Source organism: Pelecanus crispus, chromosome 11 (genome assembly GCF_030463565.1).
Source record: "Pelecanus crispus isolate bPelCri1 chromosome 11, bPelCri1.pri, whole genome shotgun sequence".
In the NCBI taxonomy this organism is placed as follows: Eukaryota; Metazoa; Chordata; class Aves; order Pelecaniformes; family Pelecanidae; genus Pelecanus; species Pelecanus crispus.
The window spans coordinates 3,627,949-3,654,976 of NC_134653.1; the positions used below are offsets into that span (position 1 = coordinate 3,627,949).

Sequence of the window (27,028 nt, forward strand, 5' to 3'; positions counted from 1 at the left end):
ATTTGTTCCAACATCTTCATTTGTGACAGTGGTTTTGAAGGAAAAGCAGCCATCTAGGAACCCTGGAGAAGTGACATGGCGTTACTTTAGCCAAAACTGAACCAATTTGTCAGAATGGTGCCCTCCATCTTGCACGCGGAGATCAGAACTAATGGCCTGTGGTTTGAAAGCTGCTTTGGGGAAGGGGGGTGTGTGGAACAGCTTGAAAGATGGGTTTCCCCTCCTTGTAGCTGCGTTAAATTAGCATGCGTTAAATCCAGCTCTGCCCCGGCTTGTTTACCACTGCACTGATCATGTGCCTAACTCTGCGTGGGATATATTCGGGTAGGTTCATGGCCCAGCTCTGTTGAGAAAGGTGCGGAGCTACGACTGCCCTGACAGAGCAGAAATCGCACAAAAAGCACTGGGTCATAACTTTCCAGCACTGTGGTGGAGGAAGGCTGCCAGAGCGGGGGGCTGCTGCCTTCCCGGGGGGGCTGCACCACACTTTCTGCAGCCCCACGGTTAAACGCAGGAGGCAAAGATCCCTCTGCCCCCCAATTCTGTCTCCAACAGGGGCCAAAGTGGGTGCAAAGGGAAGAGCGTAAGAGCAGGACAAGCGCGTGGGGACATTTTGCATGTGTGCCCCCCCTGCAGCCGCTGGTGACGCCTGACTCCCCAAACCGTGCATGTGGCTTCCCTATTTTTGGGAACCCTGATGGGCTTCTCGTCTCCAAACCTGCCTGGGCTCCCGCAGAGGCCGTGCCAGCTCCCAGCGTGGGCCGGGGGCTTCCGCACATCTCTGCCCTCCGCCGCCGAGCCCCGGCACGGAGCACGCTGCAGAGCCCGGTACGAGCCGAGCCTCGGGCACGGTGCGCGTCCCTGCTTTTCTGGGCACCGAGTTTGGATCCTGGTGCGAATGGGAAGTGACCGCACGTGCATTTGCCTTTTCCCCTTTCACCTTGGGGTAAATAAACTTTGAGCAGAGGCTGCGCGGCACGCCGGAGTGCCGCCGGACCCGGCTGCGTGTTTACCCAAGCCGTGGCTCAGGAAGGGATAGTTGACAAAGCAGCGTTACAGGTAGCAAAGGAGAGAAGAGCCTTTGAATCCATTTGCGACACGAATTAATGATTAACGCTGCGCTTTGCTATAGCAAAACAAACCCCGGAGCATGAGGGATGCTGAGGGCTGGGAGCGGGGCACGTCAGCAAAGCCCTGGCTGGGCAGGGCTGCTTTCAGCGCAGGGTTAAGCCGTGCTGGCAGGCTGCAAACGCCCCGGGGGGCTCGAGTCTGGCTGGGCGCAGCGTTTTGGGGGAGCCCACCCGGCTGAGCGAGGGGAGCAGCAGGATGGGGGATGCTCCACGCAGGGTGCCTGGGGCTCTGCCGTGTTTTGGGCTCTGCAGCTGAAGCACAGGACGTCCCGGAGCTTGTCGCTGCCGCCGGCGCGGCTCGGGGCGATGCTCCACGCCGCCGGCGAGCCCTACGCAGCCGCGCGAGCCTGCCCGGCCAGCTCGGTGGCCAGAACCCAACCGTCTTGGGGGCCGGTTTGTTTTCTGTCTCATCCCTGCGGTTTCCTCTCAAGCCTGCGCTCAGGAAAACGTCTCAGCGACTCTGGAGCAACCACGTGGCCCCGCTGCCATCCCCGCAGGACCGACATGATGTAATCGCGGGCCCTGAGCCGTGATGCAGAATCACTCCACTCCGGGCCGCCGCGCTTATTGGCTGCGTGGCCCTGGTCCTACGGGCGGGGTTTTCCCTACCCCGCAACCAAGCTTAGGCCAGGGAGCCCCACCCCGCGTGGCATCCGTCGGCCTCCAAACCCACCCCGTCCCACGGAGCTGTCGGGGTGCTTCATTCTCCCCCGTCGCGCAGAGGATGCTGCTCATTTGCTTTGGGCCCCCGGAGCAGGGGAAGGCATGGCGTGCGGGTCCCCGGGGTGCACGGCCCCTCTGGCTCAGCGCGAGGCTTGGGATCGGGGAAGGGGCTCTGCAAAATCCGGCTTTGCCGGCAGCTTGTGCGAAAATAAAGCCGTGTTTATGCGTGTCATTCCCGCCCCCCTCCGCGTCTCCCGGGGAAGGCTGCGTCCCGGGTCTCACGTGGGTTGTTAAATGTGTGTGACCCTCAACGTTCGCACGAGGCTGCCCTAAAGCCTCGCGGGACCACGGCACATCCGTCTCCCCGGCCCTGGAAACCTGCCCGCTCCTCCTGCAGCACGAAGGGCTTTCCTGGAAGCGAAGGGAAACCTCCCGCCGCCATGGAGCCTGGCTTCTCCCCGGTGACCCGAATAAAAATGTGGGGGCGAGCACACGGCCCCCCCTCCACGCCCCATGGCAGGTTGTGGATCTCTCAAGGGTTGTTTTGTGGGGTTTTTTTTCTTTTAAGTAGTTGCTGTAGGCAAAAGATGTCCGAGTGGCTGCCAGTGGCCTGCGTGCGGGTGACACTGCCCCGGCCGTCGGAGCTGAGCCAGGACTCCCTGGGCTCGTCCCCAGCTCGGGCACGGGTTAACGTCCCCAGCTTGAGGCGGCTCGAGCGGGCATGAGGGTGCAGAGGGACCGGCCAGGCTATGCACCCACGGCTCTGCCACCGCCGTGTGCACGCACGGGGTGCTCTGCGTGGTCCCCGGTGAGCCCCGTGTTGCACCGGGGTGCCCCGTGCCATGCAGGGGATCCCCGTATTGCACAGGGGTGCCCGCTGTGCTGCTTCATGGAAGCCAGTGAGGCTGGGGGGGGCAGGTTTTTAGGGTGCAGCCAGGTTTAATTAATCCACCGGCAGCCTCAGATTGTGCTCGGTGGTGCGGAAGATCAGATTGCGCCGAAGAGGAGAGGGCGAACTTTCAGGGGGCCGACGTTGCAGCGCATTGTCTTTTTCCTAGATTATTCCCAGCAGTAAGACAAAACCACGCAGCCCCACGGGGTGTAGCTGCATGGCCTTGCCCTGGCGTGAGCCCCCCACACTGATACCCACCAGCGGTGGGGCTGACCCTGATGGCACCAGTGGTTTTCCCGGTTCCCACAGCGGACGGCACCCAGGAGGGTGCGTGGGCTCGGCTGGGGCTCGCAGGGCAGCATCGGCCCCTCGGCATCCCCTAACCGGGATCGTGGGAGCTTCTCCCACCCTGGGCCGTGCCACGGTCAGGCAGCGGTGCTGGGACTTGCGGCAGTGCTGGGACTTGCTCTGGAGCTGGGACTTGCTCCGGAGCTGGGAGGGGGAAGGCAGGCATCCACAGCCTGCCGCTGCGCTGGAAACTGCAAGAGCCTCGAGAGGTGACGCGGTGGCCCTGGCGCGTGGCCTCCATGACATGCTGGGGGCTACAGCAGCCACGTCCACCAGCAGCTCCGCACGCCAGCCCTCCTGCCTGCTCCCATGTGTGCCCCGATCTGGGGCTAAGTGGTATTTAATGCCCAGGCCAGGTATTTGGAGCCCAGGCCAGGTATTTGGAGCCTGTCCCCAGGGGTTGGTGCCTGTCCCCAGGGCTCAGTGCCTGTCCCCAGGGGCTGGTGACTTCCCCAGGGGACTGCTGCCCTGCTCGGGGGCTGCAGCCTGCCTTGCTCCCTGCGCCGGTCTCGGTGCACCAGCTCCCTGCCCGCTGCTGCCGGGGGTCCCTGCCTGCTGCTGCCTGGGCTCTCCCCGCTGCTGCCGGGGGTCCCTGCCCAGTGCTGCTGGGGGTCTCTGCCCGGTGCTGCTGGGGGTCCCGGCATGGTGCTGCCCGGGGTCTCCCCGGTACTGCCGGGGGTCCCCGCCTGGTGCTGCTGGGGGTCTCTGCCCGGTGCTGTCGGGGGTCCCCGCCTGGTGCTGCCGGGGGTCCCCGCCTGGTGCTGCTGGGGGTCTCTGCCCGGTGCTGCCCGGGGTCTCTGCCCGGTGCTGCCGGGGGTCCCGGCGCGGTGCTGCCCGGGGTCTCTGCCCGATGCTGCTGGGGGTCTCTGCCCGGTGCTGCCCGGGGTCCCGGCGCGGTGCTGCCCGGGGTCTCCCCGGTGCTGCTGGGGGTCTCTGCCCGGTGTTGCCGGGGGTCTCTGCCCGGTGCTGCCGGGGGTCCCGGCGCGGTGCTGCCCGGGGTCTCCCCGGTGCTGCTGGGGGTCTCTGCCCGGTGTTGCCGGGGGTCTCTGCCCGGTGCTGCCGGGGGTCCCGGCGCGGTGCAGCGGGGCGGGGAGGCGGCGGCGGCGGCGGCGGGGCGGGACGCGGCGGCGGATCCGCCTCCGTCCCCTCCCTCCCTCCCTGCCCGGTAGCCGGTCTGGGCACGGTTCGCGGGAGCAACTTGGCGGCTCGTCCCCTTCCTCCCTGTGCCCGGGCCAGCGCGGCCATGGCGGGCGGGCGGCCCCGCCGCTCCTAGAGCCGCCGCCGCCCGGGAGCCGCCGCCGCCGCCGGGATGAGCTCCCTCGGCTTCGACGATGCGGCCCTGGAGGGGCTGGCGCCGTCCCTCGGCCTCTCCGGGGCCAGCGACATCGACACGGCCCTGCTCAGCGACATCGACGGTGCGTCCCGGCCCGGGCAGCGGCCAGCGGGGCCGGCCCCGGGGCATGGCCGGGGGCTGGGGGTGCAACCGGGGCCGGGGGCATGGCCGGGACCGGGCTGGGGTGTAACCGGGGCTGGGGGCATGGCCGGGACCCGGCTGGGGTGCAACCGGGGCTCGGGGCGTAACCGGGGCTCGGTGCATGGCCGGGGCTCGGTGCATGGCCCGTGGGCTGGGGGTGCAACCGGGGCTCGGTGCCTGGCCCGGGGCCTGAGGGTGCAACCGGGGCTCGGTGCATGGCCGGGGCCCGGCTGGGGTGCAACCGGGGCTCGGGGCGTAACCGGGGCTCGGTGCATGGCCGGGGCCCGGCTGGGGTGCAACCGGAGCTGGAGGCATGGCCGGGACCCGGCTGGGGTGCAACCGGGGCTCGGGGCGTAACCGAGGCTCGGTGCATGGCCGGGGCTCGGTGCATGGCCCGGGGGCTGGCGGTGCAACCGGGGCTCGGTGCATGGCCGGGGGGCTGGGCTCGGTCCGACACCGGCTCTCGGTTCACGGCCGGGAGCGGGCTCGGTGCATGGCCGGGTTGGGGAGACCAGGCTCGGTGCACGGTCAGGGAACCGCGGCCGCGGCCATGACCGGAGGAGCGGGTTCGGTGCATAACCGGGGCTCGGTGCGTGGCCGGAGGAGCGGGCCCGGTGCACGGCCGGGGCACAGCCGGAGAGACCGGGCTGGGTGCCGGGCCCGGCGTGGGGAGCGGGGGACACGGAGCTGCTGGAGCCGGGGGCCGGTCCATGGCAGGGGGGGGACACGACACCCCGGGACCCCCGGGCTGGAGGTGCCGGTACCGGGACAGCCCCAGCGGGGCCCCCACCGGCCGCAGCATCGTGTGGCCTTTAGCCCCGCCCCCCCGTGACGTCACCGCCGGGGTTACTCCCGGTCATTCCCTCCAGGACGCCCGGATTCCCCCCAGGCACCCAAGCGGGATGGGGTTTGGGCTCTAACACCGGCCCCGGGGTTGAACGGAGCACCCTTGGGGCTGGGACCCATCAGCACCCACCTCCCCACCCAGCTGGGGGGCTGTGGGGTGGGGATGTTGCCGAGGGGGACCCCAAATTCCCAAGGGGGAGCCTCTTCCCACCACTGAGGTCTTACCGGTGCTGGGTGCGGCGTTACCATGGCTTAGCCAAAAATTGGGGCTCCCGGCTCTTGGCCAGCCCCGCGCCCGCCTCGCCGCACGCTCCTCGGAGCGTGCGGCGAGGCGGGCGCGGGGCTGGCCGAGCCCTCCGACGGTGCCAGGAGCCGCATCTCCTCCGGGAGCCACGGTGGAGGTGGTATCCCAGGGCTGGAGACTCATCCCGACGGGAATCGGGGCAGATCCAGGTGCCACCTGCCTTTCCCGGCGAGGTTTTGGGCGAGGGAAGATGGTAGCCGCAGGCAGGCTGGCGGGAGAGGTGCTCGGGAATTGTGCTGCTATCCCCTCGGATCCCCCGAGGATCCGTGCCAGGGCGGAGCGGTGCCCAGCGCAGCGGCCGGGATGAGGGTGTCCCGCCATGGGGTTTTGCATCGCGGCCATTCGGGCCACCTCATGCCCCACGGTTCTCCCGCGCGGGCTGGCACTCCACCGGTTTGCCACCGGTCCTTGGTTGGCCACGGGTTGTCCCTCGTCCCCGTGCCGGGGTGACTGTGGGATGCGCATCCCGGAATGCGGGTGCCCTGCGCCCACCGGCACCCACAGCCAAGTGGCTCTGCCCCGTGCCGTGCTGATGGCATGGGTGGCAGCGGGTGCCACGGGATAGAAATATCCGGTAGGTCGGGCGACTGGGAGAGCCGTGCCCACCCCCGGGGTTGGGCAGCAGGAAGAGGGGGCCAGGAGGGAGCACCCCCTCTCTGCACCCCCAAACTTTGCTCTCTTGCCCCCATGGAGCCTTGGGGGGGGTCTTTTGAGCAGGGGGGGTTGAGGCTGGGAGCCCCCTTGGAAGGAAACCCACCTGCGCAGGGAGGGGTGCCGAGAGGCGGATGTATTTGGGGTGGCGGGGGGGAGCGGGGCTGCGCAAAGACCCCCATCCCTGCGGGATGTCCCCTCCGGACACAGAGCGAGGAGCGTCGCGTCGGGCTGGCGGGACGCGGAGGGCGACGGGGCGCGGGGCGAAGGGGTTAACGGGGGCTGACCCCAGGTAACCGCCAGCGGGTTACGGCCGGGTGCCCGGGAGTGAACCCGCTGCCGGGCTCACCTTGGCGCGGCCGCGGGGCTGTCTGGGGGCGGCGGGCGGCCGGCGGGGGCGCGCGGGCGGCGATTGGCGGAGTCGCATCACCCCATCGCCGGCCTCGCTCCAGGCCTGGCGCGGGCAGCGGCGGGGAGGGCCGTGGCGGGGAGGAGGCGAGAACATGGCTTTAAAATATCCCGGTGCCTCGTCGCGGCCCGGCACGGGGCTGAGCGGGGGGCCGCAGCCCACTCCCGGGGACCCCCCTGTGCCCGCTGGCATGGAGTCCGCCTTCGAAGGTACCCCCTCCTCGCCATCCTCCTCCTCCTCCCCGCCTGGCGGGGTCACCGCTGCCGCCCTTCCCGGGGGGCTGCACCCCATGGCGGGGGGCATCCGGGGGTTGCGCACCGCGGTGGGGGCATCTCCGGACCCCCCGATGTGCGGGTGTCGGGGTGTGTCGATGGGGACATCCCGGGGGCACCCAGGTCCCATTGAGCCGGGCGGACCCCCCGAGGCTGTTTAACCCCGCGCTTGCCCTCCTGGGACGTGCCGTGGGCGGGTGCGCCTGGCATGGGGGTCTGGCACATCCCGGGGGTGCCCCCCATCTGTCCCAGCCTGAGCACCCCCTCCCCTTGATAGAGGGGCTGCTTTGGGGGTGGTCGGGGTTTTTCTGGTACAGGATAAATGAACGAGCCGGCACAAGCCCCATCTCTGTCCCCCCTCGACCTCAGAAACAGGCTGCGATCCGCCCTGCCGCCTCCAAACCGGGCTGAAAAATTCTGACGGCCGGTGGCCAGGCCCCGGCACCCCCCTTGCGAGCGCCGTGCCTCAGTTTCCCCACTGGCAGGGTGCCTGGGAGGCTGTGAGGAGCAGGGCGCAGCAGATTCCTGGGCTCTAGGGGGAATTTTGCCCCTGGGTTATGGGGATTTGTGGGGTGGGCAGCATGGGGCCAGCCTGGGGGACCCCCAGGGCTTTGGGGGTTCCCTTGGGAGGTGCGGGGCCGGTGCAGCCGCTGACGGCACGGCGTGGGGGGGGGCGGCTGTTTTGCAGACATGCTCCAGATGATCAACACGCCGGACAATGACTTCTCGGGGCTGTTTGACTTGCCGTTCGGTGCCCCTGACAGCGCCGTGCCCCCGGGGCTCCCCTCCACCCCGGGCACCCTCAGCACCTACCTGGGGCCCAGCAAGCCTCCCCCCGCCACCCCCACCGGCAGCGTCTACCCGGGACCCCCTGGAATGGCGGCCTTCGCCCCGCAGCCCACGGCCCCGCTCCTGCCGGCGCCGAGCCCGGGTGTCAAGGAGGAGCCGGCGGCCGTGCCCAGCAGCCAGCCCCAGCCTGGCGTGATGCTGGCCCCCAGCTTCGTCCCTGCGTCCCCCGGCCAGTTCAGCCCCCAGCCCTTGGTGGGCTACCAGAACCAGCACAGCTTCTCCGGTGAGGATTTGGGGGTGCAGGGCGGGTCGGAGCTCCCTGGGTGGGGGCTTGTTGCGGTGGGTGGGGCTCTTGCTGGAGGAGGGGGATGCGGGATTGGGGTGCCGGGGGGGTCCGGTAACGCTGTCCTCTGCTCCGTGCCCAGCCGTGCAGCCCGGGGGTACGGGGCAGACCCTGCCCACCCCCCTGCCCACCCCGCAGCCGGGCCAGCCCGCGGCACTGCCCGGCCCCGTGCAGAGCGTGGCACCCCAGCAGCTCCTGGCCCCCACCGCCCAGCCCGTCTCGCCCCAGATCCAGCCGGTGCCGGTAAGCCCAGGGCTAGGGGTGGGGGGGGGGGTCCCAGTGGCCCCTGCAGCCCCACTGAGCCTCCCCTTGCCCACCAGGTCCTGCTGCAGCCCCATTTCATCAAGGCCGACTCCCTGCTGCTGACAGCTGTCAAGACGGACGCCGGCAGCGCCAAGACCTCCGGCATCGCCTCCCTGGCCACCAGCGCCAGTGGCTCGGCCGCCCCGCTGCAGGTGCCGGTAGGTCCCACCGCCAGGGAGCTCCGGGGTAGGGGGATGCTCCGGGACCCCCACCGATGTCACCCCGCATCCCCGCAGGCGCTGGTGAGCGGAGGGGCCATCCTGGCCACGGTGCCGCTGGTGGTGGATGCCGAGAAGCTGCCCATCAACCGGCTGGCGCCCAGCGGGAAGCCGGCGCTGGTGCAGAGCAGGGGGGAGAAGCGCACGGCGCACAACGCCATCGAGAAACGCTACCGCTCCTCCATCAACGACAAGATCGTGGAGCTCAAGGACCTGGTGGTGGGCACCGAGGCCAAGGTGGGAGCCCGGTGGGGTGGTGGGACGAGGGCTGGGCAAGGGGGGTGCTTCGCCCGGTGTTTTGGGCTGAGCCGTCCCTGTCTGCCGGCAGCTCAACAAGTCGGCGATCCTGAGGAAGGCCATCGAGTACATCCGCTTCCTGCAGCAGAGCAACCAGAAGCTGAAGCAGGAGAACCTCACCCTGAAGATGGCCATGCAGAAGAACCGTGAGTGGGAAGGACAGATCCCGGGGGTCTCAGCTTTGGCGCCGGGGCTGCCGTAACCGCCCCCAGCACGCCTCATCCTGTTCTGCTCCCTGCAGAGTCCCTGAAGGACCTGGTGGCCTCCTGCGGCAGGGGGGCGAAGGCGGAGGCCCCCGCGGAGGTGGTGAAGGCAGAGGTGATGGAGATGCTGACGCCGCCACCCTCGGACGTGGGCTCGCCGTCCCACAGCAGCCCGCTCTCGCTCAGCGGGGGCAGCAGCAACAGCAGCAGCGACTCGGAGCCCGACAGCCCCCTCTGCGACCACGGCAAGGTGTGGGGCGGTTTGGGGGCGGGGGGGGATCCCCCCACCCTGAGTGGGGCTGGGGATCCGCTGCATCGCCCCGGGGCTGCCAAGAGCAAAGCACGCCAGGTGCCAGCGTGGGGAAAGGAGCTGAGAGCCCTGGTCTTGCTACCTGAGGCTGCTCCTGCCCCGATTTGGGGCTGGAGGGAGGGGTGCGCTGCTGCACCCGTGCCCCTGCCCCATGCTGCGTACCCCAAAATGTGCTCGGGGACGCGTGCCCATGCCTGCGCCGCATCGCCACAGCCCATGTCCGTGCCCGTGCCCCATGCCCGTGCCCCGGGGCTCACAGCAGCTCTGCCCGCGCAGGTGAAGCAGGAGCGCCCGCCGCCCTCGCCCAGCAGCCAGGGCATGCTGGATCGCTCCCGCATGGCCCTCTGCACCTTCGTCTTCCTCTGCCTCTCCTTCAACCCCCTGGCCTCCCTCCTCCGGGGCTCTGGTGCCCCGGCCTCTGTGGGGAGCCCGGGCACCGCCGGCCCCGGCAGAAGCATCATGGCGGAGTCTGGCACCGTGGGTAAGCTCTGGCATGGGGTGGGGGCTCGTGGGGCGGAGGGCGTTGGGATGGAGGCTGTCAGGGGGGTGGTGGTTGGGGTGGGTGCAGGGTGGAGGCTGTTGGGATAGGTGTGGGGTGGAGGCTGTCGGGGTGGGCATGGGGCCAAGGCCATTGGGATGGAGGCCGTCGGGGTGGGCATGGGCTAGAGGCTGTTGAGGCGAAGACCATCGGGGTGCAGGGTGCTGGGGTGGGTGTGTGGTAGGGGCTACCTGGGTCGAGGCTGGTGGGGTGGAGGCCGTTGGGGTGGGCGTGGGGTGGAGGCCATCAGGATGGTTAGGCCATTGGAGTGGGTGCCATTGGGATGGGTGCCATTGAGGTGGGCATGGGGTGGAGGCCATTGGAGTGGAGGCTGTTGGGGTGGGCGTGGGGTGGAGGCCATCAGGATGGAGGCCATTGGGGCGGGTGCCATTGGGATGGGCGACATTGAGGTGGGCGTGGGGTGGAGGCCATTGGAGTGGAGACTGTTGGGGTGGGCATGGGGTGGAGGCCATTGGGGTGGGCGCCATTGAGGTGGGCGTGGGGTGGAGGCCATTGGGGTGGGCACCATTGAGGTGGGCATGGGGTGGAGGCCATTGGAGTGGAGGCTGTTGGGGTGGGCATGGGGTGGAGGCCATCAGGATGGAGTCCATTGGGGTGGGTGCCATTGGGATGGGCGACATTGAGGTGGGCATGGGGTGGAGGCCATTGGAGTGGAGGCTGTTGGGGTGGGCATGGGGTGGAGGCCATTGGGGTGGGCGCCATTGAGGTGGGCGTGGGGTGGGTGCCATTGGGGTGGGTGCCATTGGGATGGGCGCCATTGAGGTGGGCATGGGGTGGAGGCCATTGGAGTGGAGGCTGTTGGGGTGGGCATGGGGTGGAGGCCATCAGGATGGAGTCCATTGGGGTGGGCGCCATTGGGATGGGCGCCATTGAGGTGGGCATGGGGTGGAGGCCATTGGAGTGGAGGCTGTTGGGGTGGGCATGGGGTGGAGGCCATTGGGGTGGGCTCCATTGAGGTGGGCGTGGGGTGGGTGCCATTGGGGTGGGCGCCATTGAGGTGGGCGTGGGGTGGAGGCTGTTGGGGTGGGCATGGGGTGGAGGCCATGAGGGTGGAGGCTGTTGGAGACCATCAGAATGGAGGTGGTCATGGTGGACATGGGGTGAAGGCCATCAGGAGATGGTCTCGGGGTAGGTCCAAGGTGGGAGATGATCGGGGTGGAGGCTGTTGGGGTGGGCGCCATTGAGGTGAGCGTGGGGTGGAGGCTGTCGGAGTGGAGGCCATTGGAGTGGGCGTGGGGCGGAGGCAGCGCTGACCCCTTCCCCGCACAGAGGAGCCCTGGGGGTGGTCGCAGTGGCTGTGGCCCACGCTGGCCTTTTGGGCGCTGAACGCGGCGCTGGTGCTGGGGGCGGTGGTGCGGCTCTTCGTCTGCGGGGAGCCCGTCACCCGCCCCCACTCCGAGCCCTCCATCCTCTTCTGGCGGCACCGCCGGCAAGCCGACCTTGACCTCGACCGGGTAAGCCCTGCGCTGTGCCCCACCCTGCATGACGTCACCTGCCCCACCCGCTCTGGCCCCGCCCCCGCGCTGACCCTCTCTGTTCCCCCGCCGCGGGGCGCAGGGGGACTTTGCGCAGGGGGCTCAGCACCTTCGGACGGCGCTGGGGGCACTGGGGCGGCCGCTGCCTGCCTCGCACGGCGACCTGGCCTGCAGCCTGCTCTGGAGCCTGCTGCGGCACCTGCTCCAGCGCCTCTGGGTGGGCCGCTGGCTGGCCGCCCGCGCCGGGGGGCTGCGCCCCGACCCCCCGCCTCCCGCCCACGTCCGTCAGAGCGCCCGCGACGCCGCCATGGCCTACCACCGCCTGCACCAGCTCCACCTCGCCGGTATGGCCCCGCGACACGGGGCGGGGGGGGGCTGGGGGACAGGACCCCTGCGTCCCTGAGCCCCCTGTCCCCATCCCCGCAAGGGGCTGAGGGATGGGACCCCTGCACCCCTCATCCTCCCTGAGCCCCCCGTCCCCATCTCCATGGTGGGCTGGGGCATGGGACCCCTGCTCCCCACATGCCCCCTGAGCCCCCTGTCCCCATCTCTGTGGGGTCTGGGGGACGGGACCCTTGCACCCTGCATCCCCCCTGAGCCACCCCCTCCCCGCAGGGGGCTGGGGAATGGGATCCCTGCACCCCTGAGCCCCCCGTCCCTATCCCCACGGGAGGCTGGGGGACAGGACCCCTGAGTCCCCTGACCCCACAGGGCCTGGGGTATGGAACTGGTGCACCCCACATCCCAAATGAGCCCCCCCGTCCCCACAGGGGTCTGGGGGATGGGACCCCTGTGCCCCTGAGCCCCCCGTCCCCATCTCCATGGGGAGCTGGGGGATGGGACCCCTGCACCCTGCATCTCCCCTGGGCCCCCCAACCCCACAGGGGGCTGGGGGACAGGACCCCTACGCCCCACATCCCCCCTGAGCCCCCCATCCCCATCTCCATGGGGGTCTGGGGGACGGGATCCTTCCACCCCACATCCCACCTGAGCCCCCTGTCCTCATAGGGAGCAGGGGGACGGGACCCCTGCACCCCTGAGCCCCCCATCCCCATCTCCATGGGGATCTGGGGGATGGGACCCCTGCACCCTGCATCCCCCCTGAGCCCCCTGACCCCGCTGGGGGATGGGACCCCTGAGCCCCCCAACCCCATCTCCGTGGGGTCTGGGGAACGGGACCCCTGCACCCCTGAGCCCCTCAACCCCATCTCCGTGGGGTCTGGGGGAGGGACCCCTGCACCCTGCATCCCCCCTCAGCCCCCTGACCCTGCTGGGGGTCAGGACCCCTGCACCCCTGAGCCCCCCATCCCCATCTCCATGGGGGTCTGGGGGACAGGACCCCTGCACCCTGCATCCCCCCTGAGCCCCCTGACCCCGCTGGGGGACGGGACCCCTGCACCCCTGGGCCCCCCAACCCCATCTCCGTGGGGTCTGGGGGACGGGACCCCTGCACCCCACATCCCCCCTGAGCCCCCCGCCCGTCCCCGCAGGGAAGCAGGCCGGGGGGCACCTGCTGGCCATCAACCTGGCGCTGAGCGCCGTCAACCTGGCCGAGTGCGCCGGCGACGCCGTCTCCGTGGCCGCCCTGGCCGAGATCTACGTGGCGGCCGCCCTGCGGGTCAAGGCCAGCCTGCACCGCTGCTTCCACTTTTTGGCTGTGAGTGCCGGGGCAGCCCCCTCCGCCGTGGGGAGGGGAGACGGGGGGGTCCCGTGTGTCCCCTGGGCCCCAGCCTCGGGTCATCCCCTGACCCCTCGCTCTGCCCGCAGCGCCCGTTCCTCTGCAGCGCCCGGCGCGTGGCCCTGTCCCACGGCGGGGCCGTGCCCCCCGCCATGCAGTGGCTCTGCCACCCCTTGGGCCACCGCTTCTTCGTTGACGGCGACTGGGCCGTCAAGGGGGTCCCGAGGGAGACCATCTACAGCTCCGCCGGCAACCCAGGTAACGCATCGCTCCCGTCCCTCCCCGGCACCCCCAGCCCCGCCGTTCCGGGGTGGTGGCGTACCCGCTCACCGCCCCGCTGTGCCGCAGTGGACCCGCTGGCGGAGGTGACCCAGCTCTTCCGCGAGCACCTTCTGGAAAAGGCTCTGTGCTGCGTGGCCATGCCCGAGCCCGGCCGCTCCGCTGCGCAGGGAGAGGGGTAAGCGTGGGGGTGGGCACCCCGCTCCCTCCGCCCGGCGTGGGGCCGGCTCCGCTCACGGCCCCTTTCCCGGCAGGCGCTTCTCCGACGCTCTCGAGTACCTCCAGCTGCTCAATGGCTGCTCTGACGCCAGCGGCGCGCCCGGCCCCGCGCCCTCCATCACCTCCGGCTTGGCGGCCGTCACAGGTGAGGCCGGTGTGTCCCCTCCCCGGGGACACTTCATATTGGGGGGGGGGGGGGGGGTCACGGGAATATCGGACACCCCGCTCCCCGTGTCCCTCCCGCCCCGCAGGCACCGACCCCGTGTCCAAGTGGTGGGCGTCCATCATTGGCACGGTTATTCACTGGCTGCGCGGAGACGAGGAGGGGGCTGAGCGCCTCTACCCGCTGGTGGAGACCATGCCCCGGGCGCTGCAGAGCTCCGAGTGAGTGCCGGGGGGGCCTGGGGGGACACGGCGGGGTGACACCTCCTCGCACGCCTCCCCTCTTTTTTGGGTCGGCGCGGCCTTGGTTAACGCGCTCCCAGCACCGCGGCTGCGCTGCCCCGTGTCTGCCGAAGCCGGGGGGGCACGGCCGTGCCCGGCGAGGGGCCTGCAGTGACCGTGTTGTCCCCCCCACCCCTGCCTTGCAGCAAGCCCCTGCCCCGCGCCGCCCTGCACTCCTTCAGGGCCGTCCGCGCCATGCTGAGCAAGCAGGATGGGAGCCAGGCCAGCCTGAGCCACTGCGAGAAGGCCAGCACTTGCCTGCGGGAGAGCCTGGAGCTCGGCAGCCCCCCAAAAGGCACCATCGATAAGGTGAGCTGGGGCTGGGGGGGGGACAAGGTGGCTGCCCGCCCTTTAGGGGGGAGCGCCCGGCCCTGGCGGGAGGTGCCCCTGGCCCTCGCCGGGGTGCATTGTAGTTGCATTGCATGTGTCAGACTGGGAGTGCAATGCCCCTGCCATGCAGCCCGGCGGGGGGCCCCCGCGCAGCAACGCCTGCCCGCAGGGACCTCGTCGGCCCCCCCACCGCCGTCCATCCGTCCGTCCGTCCGTCCCCTGCTCACCCAGCTCCCCTCGCCCCCCCTCCCCGCTGCTCCCTAGGTGGTCCAGCTCCTGCTGTGCGACCTGCTGCTCGTCACCCGCACCAACCTGTGGCAGCAGCAGATGAGCGTCAGCCAGCAGCGCAGCTGCCTCTACCAAGCGTCCGCCCTCGAGCTCCGCGGCTTCCAGCAAGACCTCAGCAGCCTGCGGCGCCTGGCCCAGACCCTCCGCCCCGCCATGCACCGGGTGAGCCCCCCGACCCTCATCCCGGCGGCTCCCCTCGTCCCCCTGCGCCCGGCCGCGCTCACTGTCCCCGTCCCTCCAGGTCTTCCTGCACGAAGCCACCGCCAGGCTGATGGCCCGGGCCAGCCCCACGCGCACCCACCAGCTGCTGGACCGCAGCCTGCGGAGGAGAGGGGTGCAGGGCAGCAAAACAGGTGGGACGCGGGGTGGGAGACCACCCCCGGGTGCCGCATCCCCCCGAGGGACCCCCCCGCTTCCCGCCCGCAGCACCCCAGCTGGGTGATGGGGCGCGGGGGGGCTTTTCCTGCCCACGTTTCGGTGGTGGCAGCTGCTCTGGGGTGGGCGAGCGGCCCCAGCACGGTGCCGCGGCACCCGAGGGAGGGGCGTGTGGCTTGCGGGGGCACCCTTTGACCCCCGATTCTCCCCTCCTTGCAGCGGGCGAGCCGGCGAGCCACCCCACGCCGCGGGAGCACGCCGAGGCCCTGCTGCTGGCCTGCTGCTACCTCCCACCCAGCTTCCTCTCGGGACCGGGCCAACGCGTGGGCATGCTGGCCGAGGCCGCCCGCACCCTGGAGAAGCTGGGCGACAAGCGGACGCTGCACGACTGCCAGCAGATGATCATCAAGCTGGGCAGCGGCACCACCGTCACGTCGGGCTAGCTGGGGCAAGGGGGCACGCTGCCAGCCCCCTCCTGCTAGCCCCTCCGTGGGGTCTGGGATGTGGGGAAGCGGGGTGGCTGGGGTGACGCGTGCCTCAGTTTCCCCCCGCCCCGGGACAGGAGCCCCTTGTGCGGGATGGGGTGAGGGAGCGGGTTTTAAGGTGAAGGGGAGGGGTCGGGGGGTGCCCGGGGCCACCGGTGGTGGGTGGGGAGGGTCCCTGCGTGGGACAGCCAGGCGTGGGGCACCCCGGCTGGGCTCGGCCACCCCAGGGCTGTGTCCCTGTCCCCATCCCGCTCGCGTGGCGGGACGTGGGGACCTCTAGTGACACTGGCGCAGCATTGCAGGGCACGGGGATGCTCGGCCAGCCTGGCCCCGCTGCCCCTCGCACCCCCCCGGGCCCTGGCACAGGCTGGGGGCCCGTCCTCGCCCCCCGTCTCCTGCTGTCCCTGCTCACCCCCCCCCCCCGTGGGTCCCACTGCTGCAGGGGGGGCTTGGGCTTTGCCCCCGTTATTGGGGGGGGGGGGGGTTGGCCCTATGGTGGCAGCTCAGGGCCCTCTCCCCAGCCATGCCCATGGTAAGGCAAGAGGGGCCCCCCCCCCAACCTGTCCTGTGTCCCCCCCCCCCCCCCAGCACTGCCCAGTGCCCCCAGTTAGGAGCTGCCCCCACCCCTAGGCACAGCTGGGCCTGAGCGCTTTCGGAGAAGGGATGGCAGGGTGGCCCAGGGCTCCCGGGGGGGCTGGTGGGTGCCCCCATCCCCTTGCTGCACCCCCCCACCTTGTACATAGCCCCCCGCCCCACCCTAGCCCCCCCCGCCTTGCCTTTTTAAATGGTATTTTCATAGTTGAGAGTTTTGTACAGACAATTAAAGCTGATTATTTATACCAGTGTGTGCTGGACTGAGGGACGGGGGACAGACGCCGAACTTTGGGGGCACACAGAGCCTGGCTGGGGCAAGGGGACCCCCCCTCCATGGCTGGGGGTCCCTGGCTGGGGGTCCTGCCTGGCCTGGGAGGGCTGCATGGGATGGGGGGGGCAAGGGTGGCAGGGATGGGGACACTGGGGGACACAGGACCCCAAAGCCACCCTCCTTACCCTGAGATGTGCCGGGGTGCTGCCCACCCCCCCCCAAAATACCCCAGCCCCACCGCAGCGTCCTCGCCAGCCCTACAGCCGCTTGGTGCTGGTGGCACTTGGGGACAAAGGGCCAGCCGATGGGGGTGGCACAGCTCTGGGGGACCCCCAGCAGCTCCCCCCGGGAGAAAGAGAGGCCACGAGCAGGGCGCCGCGTACTTCCAAAACAATCGTTGTATCTTTATTGACGCTCTGAATGCAATGACCTGTTTTTTACTCTTAAGGAAAATAAACATCTTTTAGAAACAGCTTGTTACACACAATCTTCAGTGTGAAGCAATATACTAATAAGAACACTAGTCTTAACATTTACAGTCTTCATATATATTATATATATGTATATGTATACATATATATACACTATATAATGAGGCAATATATAATACACACGGTTTACCATTTTACAGTCATATGTACAAGATGTCACTAAAAATAGCCAGCTTTCAGGCAACACTGCCAAGGACACCGGGATTTTTTTTTTTCTTTAAATTAATTACTTTTATTATTCTTTTTTCCCCACCCCACCCCTCTTTTTTTTTTTTTTAAAACATGTGTTTTTCGCTCCCGTGTCCGAGGCAAGCTGCTGAAACGACAGACATTTTGTGGCCAGCAAACCTTGAGGGTGAGGGCTGGGTGGGACGGAGGGGACGCGGCAGCCGGCGGGGACACGGGGAGCTGGCTCTGCGGGGACGGGGAAGCGGGGGGATGGATGGGGCCAGGGCTGCACCCCTCCTTTGCAGGACGCTTCGCAGGTCAGGGCAGCTCTGTTTTTTTAGGTTGGGATTTTGGGGTTAATTCGCCCTGGGCTGGTTATTTGCGACCCGCGCTGGGGTGCGGGTGGTGCAAGGCTGCGGGGTGCGGAGCTTGGGGAGTCATGCAGGGCTGCGGGCAGGGGACGAGCCCAGTGCTGGGCAACCCCCCAGCTCCCCGAGGTGGCCGGGAAGGGCTGCGAAAGCCGAGGGAGCCGAGCAAACCCAGCACCCAGGGCATCGAGGGGTGAGCCAGGGCCATGCAGAGGGAGGAAGCAAGTGCCTCCTCCTCCTCCTCTGGCAAGGACCCTGCTGCTGGCTGGAAGCCATTTCTGAGCTGCTTGCACCCTCTTGCACCAGGATACAACCCTGAGGTTCGGCACCCAGAGCCTGGGGTTTGCACCCAGAGCCTGGGGTTTGCACCCAGAGCCATGGGGTTTGCACCCAGAGCCTGGGCTTTGCACCCACAGCCATGGGGTTTGCACCAGAGCCATGGGGTTCAGCACCCAGAGCCATGGGGTTTGCGCCAGAGCCTGGGCTTTGCACCCACAGCCATGGGGTTCAGCACCCAGAGCCTGGGGTTCGGCACCCAGAACCATGGGGTTTGCACCCAGAGCCTGGGGTTCAGCACCCAGAGCCTGGGGTTTGCACCCAGAGCCATGGGGTTTGCACAAGCACAGGGAGCAAAGCCTGTCCCCAGCAAGAGGAGCCGCAGAGGTGCTGGCGAGGCCGAGCAGAGGGTGCATTTTGGGGGGGGGGGGTGTGTCCCAGAGAGCAGGACCAGGCGCCCCCATCCCAGCAGCGCCAGCACCCTGTGGAGCGGGAGGGTGGGGGGTGCAATGGGCAGGGGTGCGGAGGGAGGGAGCAGGGCTGGGGCAACCCGGTGGGCACCCAGCAGCCCGGCCAAGCACCCTTCGCCCCGGTGGGCACCCGGCCGGCACAGGGGCTGGCACCCCGGGACAGGCAGGGTGGGTGCAGGTGGGGGCAGCCAGGAGATGGAAGAACAAAAACGGAAAAAAGCAGAGTGGTGTTTCAAACAGCAGGCCGTTGTTTGTCTTTTTTTTTTTTTTCCTCCTTTTTTTTTTTTCTCCTTTTTTTTTCTCCTTTTTTTTGGTCTTTTTTTTGTCTTTTTTTTTTTTTTTTTTTTTTTTTTTCCCTTTTTCTCCGCCGCACGTATATACAGACAGACACCGTGAGGTTTGCTGAAGGCAACATCTCAGATCAGATCAGTGTGAGATATGGAGAGCCGGGACCCGCGGGGGGGGATCCGGCTGCCCCACAGTAAGACAACATCGCCGGGACCCCCCCCCCTGTACACGGCCCCCCCGACTCTTCCCCCCCCCCCCCCCCCCCCCCCAGCCCCGACCCCCCCGTGCAGCGATCCCGGGCCGGGGGATCCCGTTCTTCCCTTAAATCCAGGCCGGGTTTTGCCGGGCGGGGGGGGAAAACCCGGCGCTGGCTCTGCCCCGGCCGGAACGGGCTCGGGGAAGGGGTTGGGGGGGGCGGCAGCGCTGCGCCCACCCGCAGCGGGGGTGCTCCCGGTTGGGCCCCGCTCCGCTCCCGGGCCGCTGCCTCCTCCTCCGCCGGTCCCTCGCCGGCGGCGGGGCGGGTGCTGCGGGACGCTACACCGGCTGCCTCTGCGGGGAGAACGGGGGGGTCAGGTCCCGCTGAGGGGGTGGGGGGGGGGTGGGGGGGGGTTGTGCCCTGGGGCCGGGTGGTCCCCTGGGTCCAGCCCCCGGGCTGTCCCCATCACCCTGCCCACCCGCAATAATCACGCGCCCACGCGAGACGCAGCATTTTTAGCGCAGGTTCATTAGCACCCCCTCCTCACCCCCATCAGCGTGCAGCGGAAGGGGGATAAACGCCCCCCCGTAGCCTGGCTGGGGGTCCCAGACCCACAGCGGAGGGTTCCTGGTGTCCCCTGGGGACGCGACGCCCCACCACGACGCCCCGCGTCCCCGGGGGGATGTGGCCCGAAGGCAGGTCCTCCCACCCCAGGAGCAGTGTGGGGGGCAAGCGGGGGGCTCTGGGCTTACCTTATGTTTGGGACATTTCAGAGAGAAGCTCTCTTCGGTTAATAAGCAACCTGCGAGGAGAGGAGAAGGCCGGTCAGGAATGTCCCCGTGCTGGGGGACAGCTGGCCCCGAGCAGCGGGGACGCAGCATCCTCCCCGGCCTCCCGGCACCGTCCGCACCAGCCGCAGCGTTTGCATGAAGGGTTCAGCTGAGGCCGGCCAAATTCGGGACACGAGCCGGCACTGCCGGCACAGGAGGCATCGCCATCCCGGCTGGCAGGGAGCCGCGAGCCCACCCTGGCATTGGGCGGTCTCGAGCGGTGCGGAGCGGCGGGTGCCGCGGCCAGCCGGGTCGGAGGGTGCCAGGGGACCCTGCGCCCATGTCCCCGCGGGCGGGCTCACCTGTGTCGATGGCACACGCGTAGTGGTAGGTGTGGGGACACCCCTTCTGGCAGCAGCCCACGGTGGCTCCCGCTTGCTGGCAGCTCGAGCACTTCTTTAAACACACCCGGGGAATTCGGAGCAGGGAAGGAGAAATGTGGAGAGATAGAGAGACCCCGTCAGAGCCCAGCGCAGGAGCAAAGCACCCCGACGGCCCCGGCGCAAGGGCAACGCGCCGGCATCCCGGCACTGCCTCCCCTCCCCGGCAGCGTCCTTCTTCCCATGCCGGGGCACCGCAAGCGACGCCATGCCTCTCGCTTGGCCGTCTGCAGCCACGCACGAAGTTTCTACCCGCCGTACCGCTCCCCGAAACGGCACCGAGCCCGCAGCCATCCTCCACGGGGCAGAGGTGAAGGGATGTGGCCTGGGCCGTGCCGTGGCTCGGTGGCAGCGGTGGTGGCGGACCCACCGTGTTCCCCATCTGCTGTCCCGTCCCCAGCAGGTGCTGCGGGGATGGGAGCGCCCGCGGCGCGGGGAGAAGGCAGCAGCCTCCGCACAGCCGTGCCGCGAGCACGCATGCCTGGGGATGGCAGACTGGACGCGGCCAGCCCCCAAACCTGGTACCGGGGGCTTGCTGGAGGCCCCCTGCCCGGGCTCTGCCGGGTGGCTGTCCCCTCCCTCTCCCCAGCACAAACCCCCTGTCCCCTTGGCGGTCTCTCAGCGGCATCCTCCCTATTTCGCTCGCTCCATGTGCCCGTGCTCCTCTCACTCTGGGAGAGGAGCAGGGCAGAGCCTCCTCCTCCTCCTCCAGCTCCCCTTCCCCTGCAGCCCATCGCTGCGGCATCAGGCCACATCGCGCCCATTTTCATCTCCTGTCCTGCCTTCGCCGTCTGTCCCGCTCCAAGCCCCCCGCCCGCGACGCACAGCTGGGCTGCGGGGATGCGACACACCGGGCTCAGCATCCTCATGGTCCTGGGGTGGGGGGGAACTACCACCCTCCTAAAACATCACAACATAAATATGGTTCTATGCCTAAAATGGGGCGGGGGGGGGGGGGGGGGTGGGTGCTATCAGAGACGCAGCAGCACAAATCTCGCAGGAAGCCGGTGGGGTTCATGGTGCCTGAACACCCGCCCCGCTCTCCCGGGACGACTCGTCGGGGCCAACCCTATTAATTTTCATCCTGGCTGGAGGTGCAGCCACGGGAACGGCTTCGGCTGAAGGAGGCCAGCGGGAGATGCCGCCCAGGGATGCCGTGCCGTGCCAGGCGGGCAGCCGAGCTCTTACCAGGTCGGCAGCCGCCTTGACGGCCTCCTGCAGCCCGTAGAGCTTCCCCGCCACCAGGAAAACCCCAGCGGTCCATACAGCACAGGCCTCGTGCAGCCAGTGCTCCTGCGTGTCGCCCGCCGGCTCCTGCGGCGGGGACTCGGCCTTGTGACATTCGTGCCGCCGGGGCTTTTCGGCCGCCTCCTCGCCCTCTGTCCTCTCGTCACAGCAGTAGCAGCTCTGCAGCCTGCGAAACATGCCCCGCGGGCTGGAGCGCAGCGCGCTCTGCTTGGCCGCCTCGGCGGCACCCTCCGGCCGCGCCGTCTTGCCGCCGGCACCGCAGCCGCCCTCCGTCCCTCGGGGCGCCCGCTCGGCCGCGGCGGGTGGGATGGCGTCCTCGCCCGGCCCCTCCGCCCGTGCCTTCTCCTTCAGCCGCGACTTCTTCTTGGGCAGGCAGTCCTCGGGGTAGTAGGGCCCGCAGAGGTCCCCCAGGTCCTTGTAGTTGGCGGGGTTGCGGCACAGGCAGCAGACCAGGCAGGCAGCGCTCAGCGCCTTTGACACCACCGGCCCCATGTGCATGGTGGAGGAGGCGGGCAGGGCTGCCCGCGGTCGCGGCGCCGGCCCGGCTGGTCCCCGTTGCAGCCGGGCCTCCTCGCCGGGCGAGTTGATGACGGTGCAGGCGGTGGTGAACTCGCCGCGCCGCTCCACGCGGACGTAAGGGGCGAAGGGGGGGGCCCGACTGTCCGCCCGCAGCCGCTTGCAGGAGATGTACTTCAGCCGGATCTCGGGCTCGGCGGGGTGCAGCAGCGGGGCCTGCTGGGACTGCCGCCGCCGCTTGCCGCGGCTCTTGCACCGCGCCGGCACCGCCTTGGCCTTGCCGTGGGCCAGACGCTTCCGCTGCCGCTTGGAGTAGCCATTGTAGTTGGAGTGGTTGGCCCGCGGCTTCGGCCCCCGCGCCGGCCCGGCAGCGGGGCGTCCCTCGGGGGGGCCCTCGCCACCCCCCGCCTCCTTCTCCTCGCTCTTTGGTTTCTTGCCCTCCCGCGGCACCTCCTCGCCGCCGCCCGGGCCGGCCGCACGCTCCCGGGGCAGCGGCGGTGGCGCGGGGCCCATGGGCGCCTTGGCCATGCCCAGTGCCGCCGCTTTGCCCTTGCGGTTCCTCTTCTTGGGCAGGAGCCCCAGGCTCTTGGCCGCCATGGTGGAGCTGGGCTGGGCTCCCGGGGCCGGCATGCAGGCCTCGCCCTGGCAGCCATCGACAGAGAGCTTCTTCCCGCCGCCCAGCTTCCCCTTCGGTGTTCGGCCATTGGGGTTTCGGCAGAGCTGCTCGGCCGTCGGCATGGTGGGCGCCTTCTGCACCACCGCCGGCTTGGGCAGCCGCGCGTCGCCCGCCGTCGGGGCCACCCCGCTGTGCTTCACCGCCCGCTCTCTCTCCGCCCCCGCTGGGCTCAGGGAGGTGCCGTAGGCAGCCGCCGTAGCCGCCGCCACTGCCGCCGTGGCCGCCGGTTTGCAGGCGAACTTCTTCAGGTTGGGCGAGGTGATCTTCTGGACGATGGCCTCCAGCTTGAGGCCGCGGCCCTTGCGGGGAGGCAGCACTTTGGTCTTGGTGGCCTCCTGGAAGGCCGCCCGGGAGGTGATCTTGATGCAGACATCGGGGGCCTCCTTCGGCGGGGGGGGCTTTGGGACAGCTTCGCCGGAGCTCTTGGGGGGCAGCTTGGCTTTCACCTTCTTGGCCACGGGCATCTTCTTGAAGAGGCTGGGGGGGGCCTCTGGCTTCTCCTCCTTCACGCCGCCGCTGTTGCTCCGCAGGACCAGGTTCCTCTTCTTGGCGGGGATGGGGGAGATGAAGGTGGACTTCCTCTTCAGCGAGTGCAGGGGCCGCTCGGACATCTTGCCCCCCATGCCCGGCCCTGCTTTGGGCAGCTTCATCCTGGCACCCACCTTGCCCTCCTTGTGGGGGCTGCCCGGGGCTGCCAGCTTGAAGGCGGGCGGGAGGTGGTTGTTGGGGATGAGCTTCTTGGGCGCCTTGCAGTTCTTCAGCCGGACGTCGGCCGCCCGCTTGCCCCGCCGCCTCTTGGTGTAGAAAACCTCCTGCGTCTTCGTCCGGGAGCGCAGGATCATCGACCGCTGGTCCCTCTCCCCCGCCTCCCCCGCCTCCCCCTCCGGCAGCGTCGGCCCCGCCGCCTCTTCCGCCGTCATGAAGCCGGGCACAAGGAGGGTGGCATCGCCCGCGTTTTGGACCACCTTGGGGGCCGGCCGGCCGCTGCGCTTCCTGGCTTTGAAAGCCACCCGCTGCTTAACGCCACAGGCGGGCTTCTTCCCCAGCTTCTCCTGGTGCGCGGGGGCCTTCAGGCCCTCCAGCGGTGCCGGGGCGCGGGGCTCGGCCAGGGCGGTGAAGGAGCGGGTGCACATGCGCGCCGGCAGACCCTCGGCTGGGAACCAGGGCGTTTGGCTGTGGGTGTTCTTGCTCGGGATCTCCGCCTGGCCGTCTGGCCCGAGGCAAGCGCCGGCCACGCCGCCGGCCGCCGGCAGGTCGTCGAAGGGGCTCGGCACGGCACTGCCGGGGCCGTCCCTCTCTGGCAGCCGGCAGTGGACCCTCTTGTTGCGGAGGCTCTTGCCCCGCGAGACGGGCTCCGTCTTCCCCAGCATGTTTTCGGGGGCGAGTTGCTGCTTCACCGTGACCGACGGGGCGGATTCAGCATCGGCCGCCTCTGGGTGGGACGTCTCCCCTCCGCCGCTCTCCTCCTCGGGCTGGATGTGGGGCAGGGAGGACTTGACCAGCTCTTCACCTTGGTCTCCGTGCCCACGGCGGGGCCCAGCAGGATGACGGACTGGCCGGAGAGGCGCGTGGCGGGAGCCGAGCTCTCCTTCTCCACCGTGCTGACGGTCTCCTCGGCGGACACGGGCACCTCGCTGGAGGACAGCACGGCGGGCATCTCTGGGGGCTTGGGTGGCGAGGAGTCATACGTCACTGACTTCTGCTCCGAGCCGGCCAGCTCGCAGAGCGAGGAGTACTCCTCCGCCTCCAGGTCCGACTCCTTCAGCTCCGGCGAGGAGATGATGGGGATCTCGCTGAAGTCCCCAGTCGAGCAGCAGTGCCGGGTGTCCTGCAGCCACCTCTCGCTGTCCGCCTTCGCGGCCTCGTCGTAGGTCAGCGTCTCCTCCTCTTCCTCCTCCATCACCTGCTGGCCAAAGTCCCGGGCCGGCTCGCTCTTGGCCGGCTGCTCGCCGTCGCACAGATCCAAGCCACAGGCATTTTTTTTCTCCTTGCAGGAGCCCACCAATTTGCTGGGGAACAAGCCCTTGGGGAGGTCAGTGGCTTGCAGGCCCGAGCCCAGCTCCTTCCACCGCAGGCACGCCTCGCCCAGGCTCTCCTCCGGCCACTCGAAGTGCTCCATGGCGTTCTCGGACCCCACCGAGTTGGCGGTGGTGTTCGAGTAGCAGCTGTAGCCGGCGGCCCCCGCGCTCGACGTCGCCGCCGAGATGCCGGGCTTGGAGTTGAAGGCCAGCGGGGGCCGCGTCCTTCAGTGCGTCCTTGGTCTCGGCGGCTGCAAACTCCACCTGGGGACCCTCGTACACCTCCTCACCAAAGTCCTTCCCTGCGCTGGCCCCTGAAGCCTTGTCCAGCTTGAGGGGCTCGGTGAGCGTGCTGGAGTCACCCTGGCTGGGCCAGGCGCCCTTCACCATGGAGTCCAGGCAGGGCCGGTGGTTCTCCAGCTGGAAGGGGGACTTGGTGGCCTCCTTGCTCAGCATGGGTGAGTTGGCCCAGGCTTTGTCCGCCTTCTCGCTGATGGCATCCTGCAGGACGATGATCTCGGAAGCCAGCTCCTCCTGGGACAGGGCGCTGAGGAGCAGCCGGGGACAGTCCCGTTCGTTGGTCACGTACTTGGTGAAGGTCTCCAGGGGCAGGCTGGCGTGGATGCTCTGGAAGGAGTCGTCCGATTTGGTGGACATGTCGTCTGGGGAGGTCACGGAGCAGGTGGACACTGACTCGGGCTTTGCCTTGGAGTTGCTGTTGACGCGGGCAGGGCTGCGGTTCTGGTTGCAGTACAGGAAACTTCTCTCCAGCTGGTCCTCCGACCCACTGAGATAGTCAGCATCCTGCGTCTCGGCGTGGACGGACTGGGGGGTGCTTAGCGGGTCGGACAGGGGGGTCCCCACCTGCTCCGCCGAGTAGGTGCTGCTCTCGGGGCTGCAGTGCTGCCCCTTGAGCTGCTCGGGGGTCCTCGCCGGGGTCTTGATGCCCTTTTTCTGGGGCACGGCCGCTTTGGAGAGCAGCAGCTGCTGGACGGTGTTGGAGATGTTCTCCACCTGGGAGGTGAGCGCCGTCAGGCTCTGCAGGCTCAGGTCCGACAGCAGGTTTTCGGGCAGCTTCTCCTTCTGCAAGTTTTTGCAGTTCCCGGATTGAGCATCGGGGCTCGTCCCGTCAGTGGGAGAAGGGTTCAGCAGCGGCATGAAATGGCTGTGGTCGGCAATGCCGGCCGGGAACGCGCCGGCGCTCAGCGGCTGCTGGCTGTACTGGAAGTTCTCCAGGTTGGGCATCAGCGGGGAGGGAGTGGAGCTGTAGGACGGGGACCTGCCGACGGAGCGAGCCGGCGAGTGGCTGGCGCTGGGGCTGAAGGTCTGGTAGTACTGCTCCGGCGTCCGGACGGGCGGCGCGTCGCCCTGGCAGTAGGTCTGGCCCGGCTGGTTGTAATGTTGGTACTTGGCCAGGTTTTGGTAGTGGAGGGTCTCCGGGGCGTGATGCCGCCCTTGCAAGGGCTGCGGCGGCTGCGGGGGCTGCGGCGGCTGCGGGGGCTGCGGCGGCGGCGGCTGCGGGGGCTGCGGTGGCGGCTGCGGGGGCTGCTCGTAGCCGATGCGGTTGGGCTGGTAGCCGTGCAGGTTGGGCACGCGGGGACCAGGGGCCAGGCTGGCGGCGCTGCCCAGGGGCCGCTCCAGCGGCGGCTGCCCCGAGGGTGCCGTGCAGCTTTTGTAGGAGTGCGCCGGCTGGCTGCCCCCCGGCACCGAGGAGTAGGTGGAGGAGGCGGGGAAGGACTGTGAGTGCTGCCCGAAATGGGGGCTCTGCGAGAAGGGCATGGGCGAGGAGACTTCGTTCGGCAGCTTCTGCCGCTGCAGCTTGGGGTAGGGGAGCGCGGGCGGCTGCTGCTGCTGCTGCTGCTGTTGCTGCTGCTGCTGCTGCTGCTGCTGCTGCTGCTGAAAGTGAGTCCGGAAGGGCAGCGGGGCGGCCGCCGGCTCGTGGTACGGCCGCCCGCCTGCCAGCGCCGCCGCCGTCTTCTTCATCAGGCTGTCCTCATACTTGGCCACGTCGCCGGGCAGCGCCTGCGGCTGGCCGCCCCACGCCTGCAAGCTCTCGTCCCCCGAATAACGGGCCGGGTAGGGGCTGTTCTCCTGCACAGCGTAATTGGAAAAGGCCGGCCTGCCTTGCAGCTGCTGCCCCGCTAATTGCTTGTTTCCCCGGTGGTATTTCTCCACGGCGCTGTTCTCGTAGCCCGAGTACGGCAGTTGCTGCTGACTGTAGTACTCCTTCGCCACCAGCCTCTGCCGCTCGCAGTTCGGCCCTGCCTGACTTTGATGCCTGTAATTCTCCAGGCGTGATGTATCTTGTGAAGTCGGCTGGTAGCTCTGCTGGTTGCCATGGAAACCACACCTTTCTCGAAAGGACTGCATGGCGCGGGCTCGTTATCTGCGAAGAGAGAGAGGCGAGAATTCAAATGAAGCATCCCCACCGCGGCGGGCTGGGGAGCGCGGCCGCGCGCGGAGAGGGGCATCGCCTCGCCGGCCGTGGCGTCGCCCCGCTGGCGCTGCATCAGCCTCGCCGGCGCCCCGGAGCACGGCACCTGGCAACGTATCGCCTCGCGTCGCCCTGCATCGCCTTGCAGCACCCTGCGGCGCCTCGCTTCGCCTCGCGGCGCCCTGCCTCGCGTTGCCTTGCGCTGCATCGCCCTGCATCG

General features: G+C 69.0%; 2 protein-coding genes across 2 annotated transcripts; one reads left to right on the forward strand and one right to left on the reverse strand.

Annotated features, from left to right (window-relative positions):
- Positions 1 to 4,342: 4,342 nt before the first annotated feature.
- On the forward strand, positions 4,343 to 15,542 carry SREBF1 (sterol regulatory element binding transcription factor 1). The gene is made up of 19 exons (XM_075718445.1): positions 4,343 to 4,448; positions 7,678 to 8,061; positions 8,204 to 8,364; positions 8,442 to 8,582; positions 8,661 to 8,879; positions 8,971 to 9,085; positions 9,181 to 9,392; positions 9,729 to 9,933; positions 11,281 to 11,465; positions 11,569 to 11,830; positions 12,977 to 13,143; positions 13,254 to 13,422; positions 13,513 to 13,621; positions 13,698 to 13,807; positions 13,914 to 14,046; positions 14,253 to 14,415; positions 14,701 to 14,886; positions 14,966 to 15,077; positions 15,319 to 15,542. The coding sequence occupies exons 1-19, from the start codon at positions 4,343 to 4,345 to the stop codon at positions 15,540 to 15,542; spliced, it is 3,363 nt and encodes a 1,120-aa protein (XP_075574560.1).
- Positions 15,543 to 19,044: 3,502 nt separating this feature from the next.
- RAI1 (retinoic acid induced 1) lies at positions 19,045 to 26,744 on the reverse strand. Its single transcript, XM_075718886.1, is given in 6 exon segments — positions 19,045 to 19,059; positions 19,441 to 19,508; positions 19,839 to 19,932; positions 21,105 to 23,854; positions 23,857 to 24,592; positions 24,594 to 26,744. Coding segments are annotated over 6 exon segments (5,814 nt in total).
- Between the last annotated feature and the right edge of the window lie 284 nt (positions 26,745 to 27,028).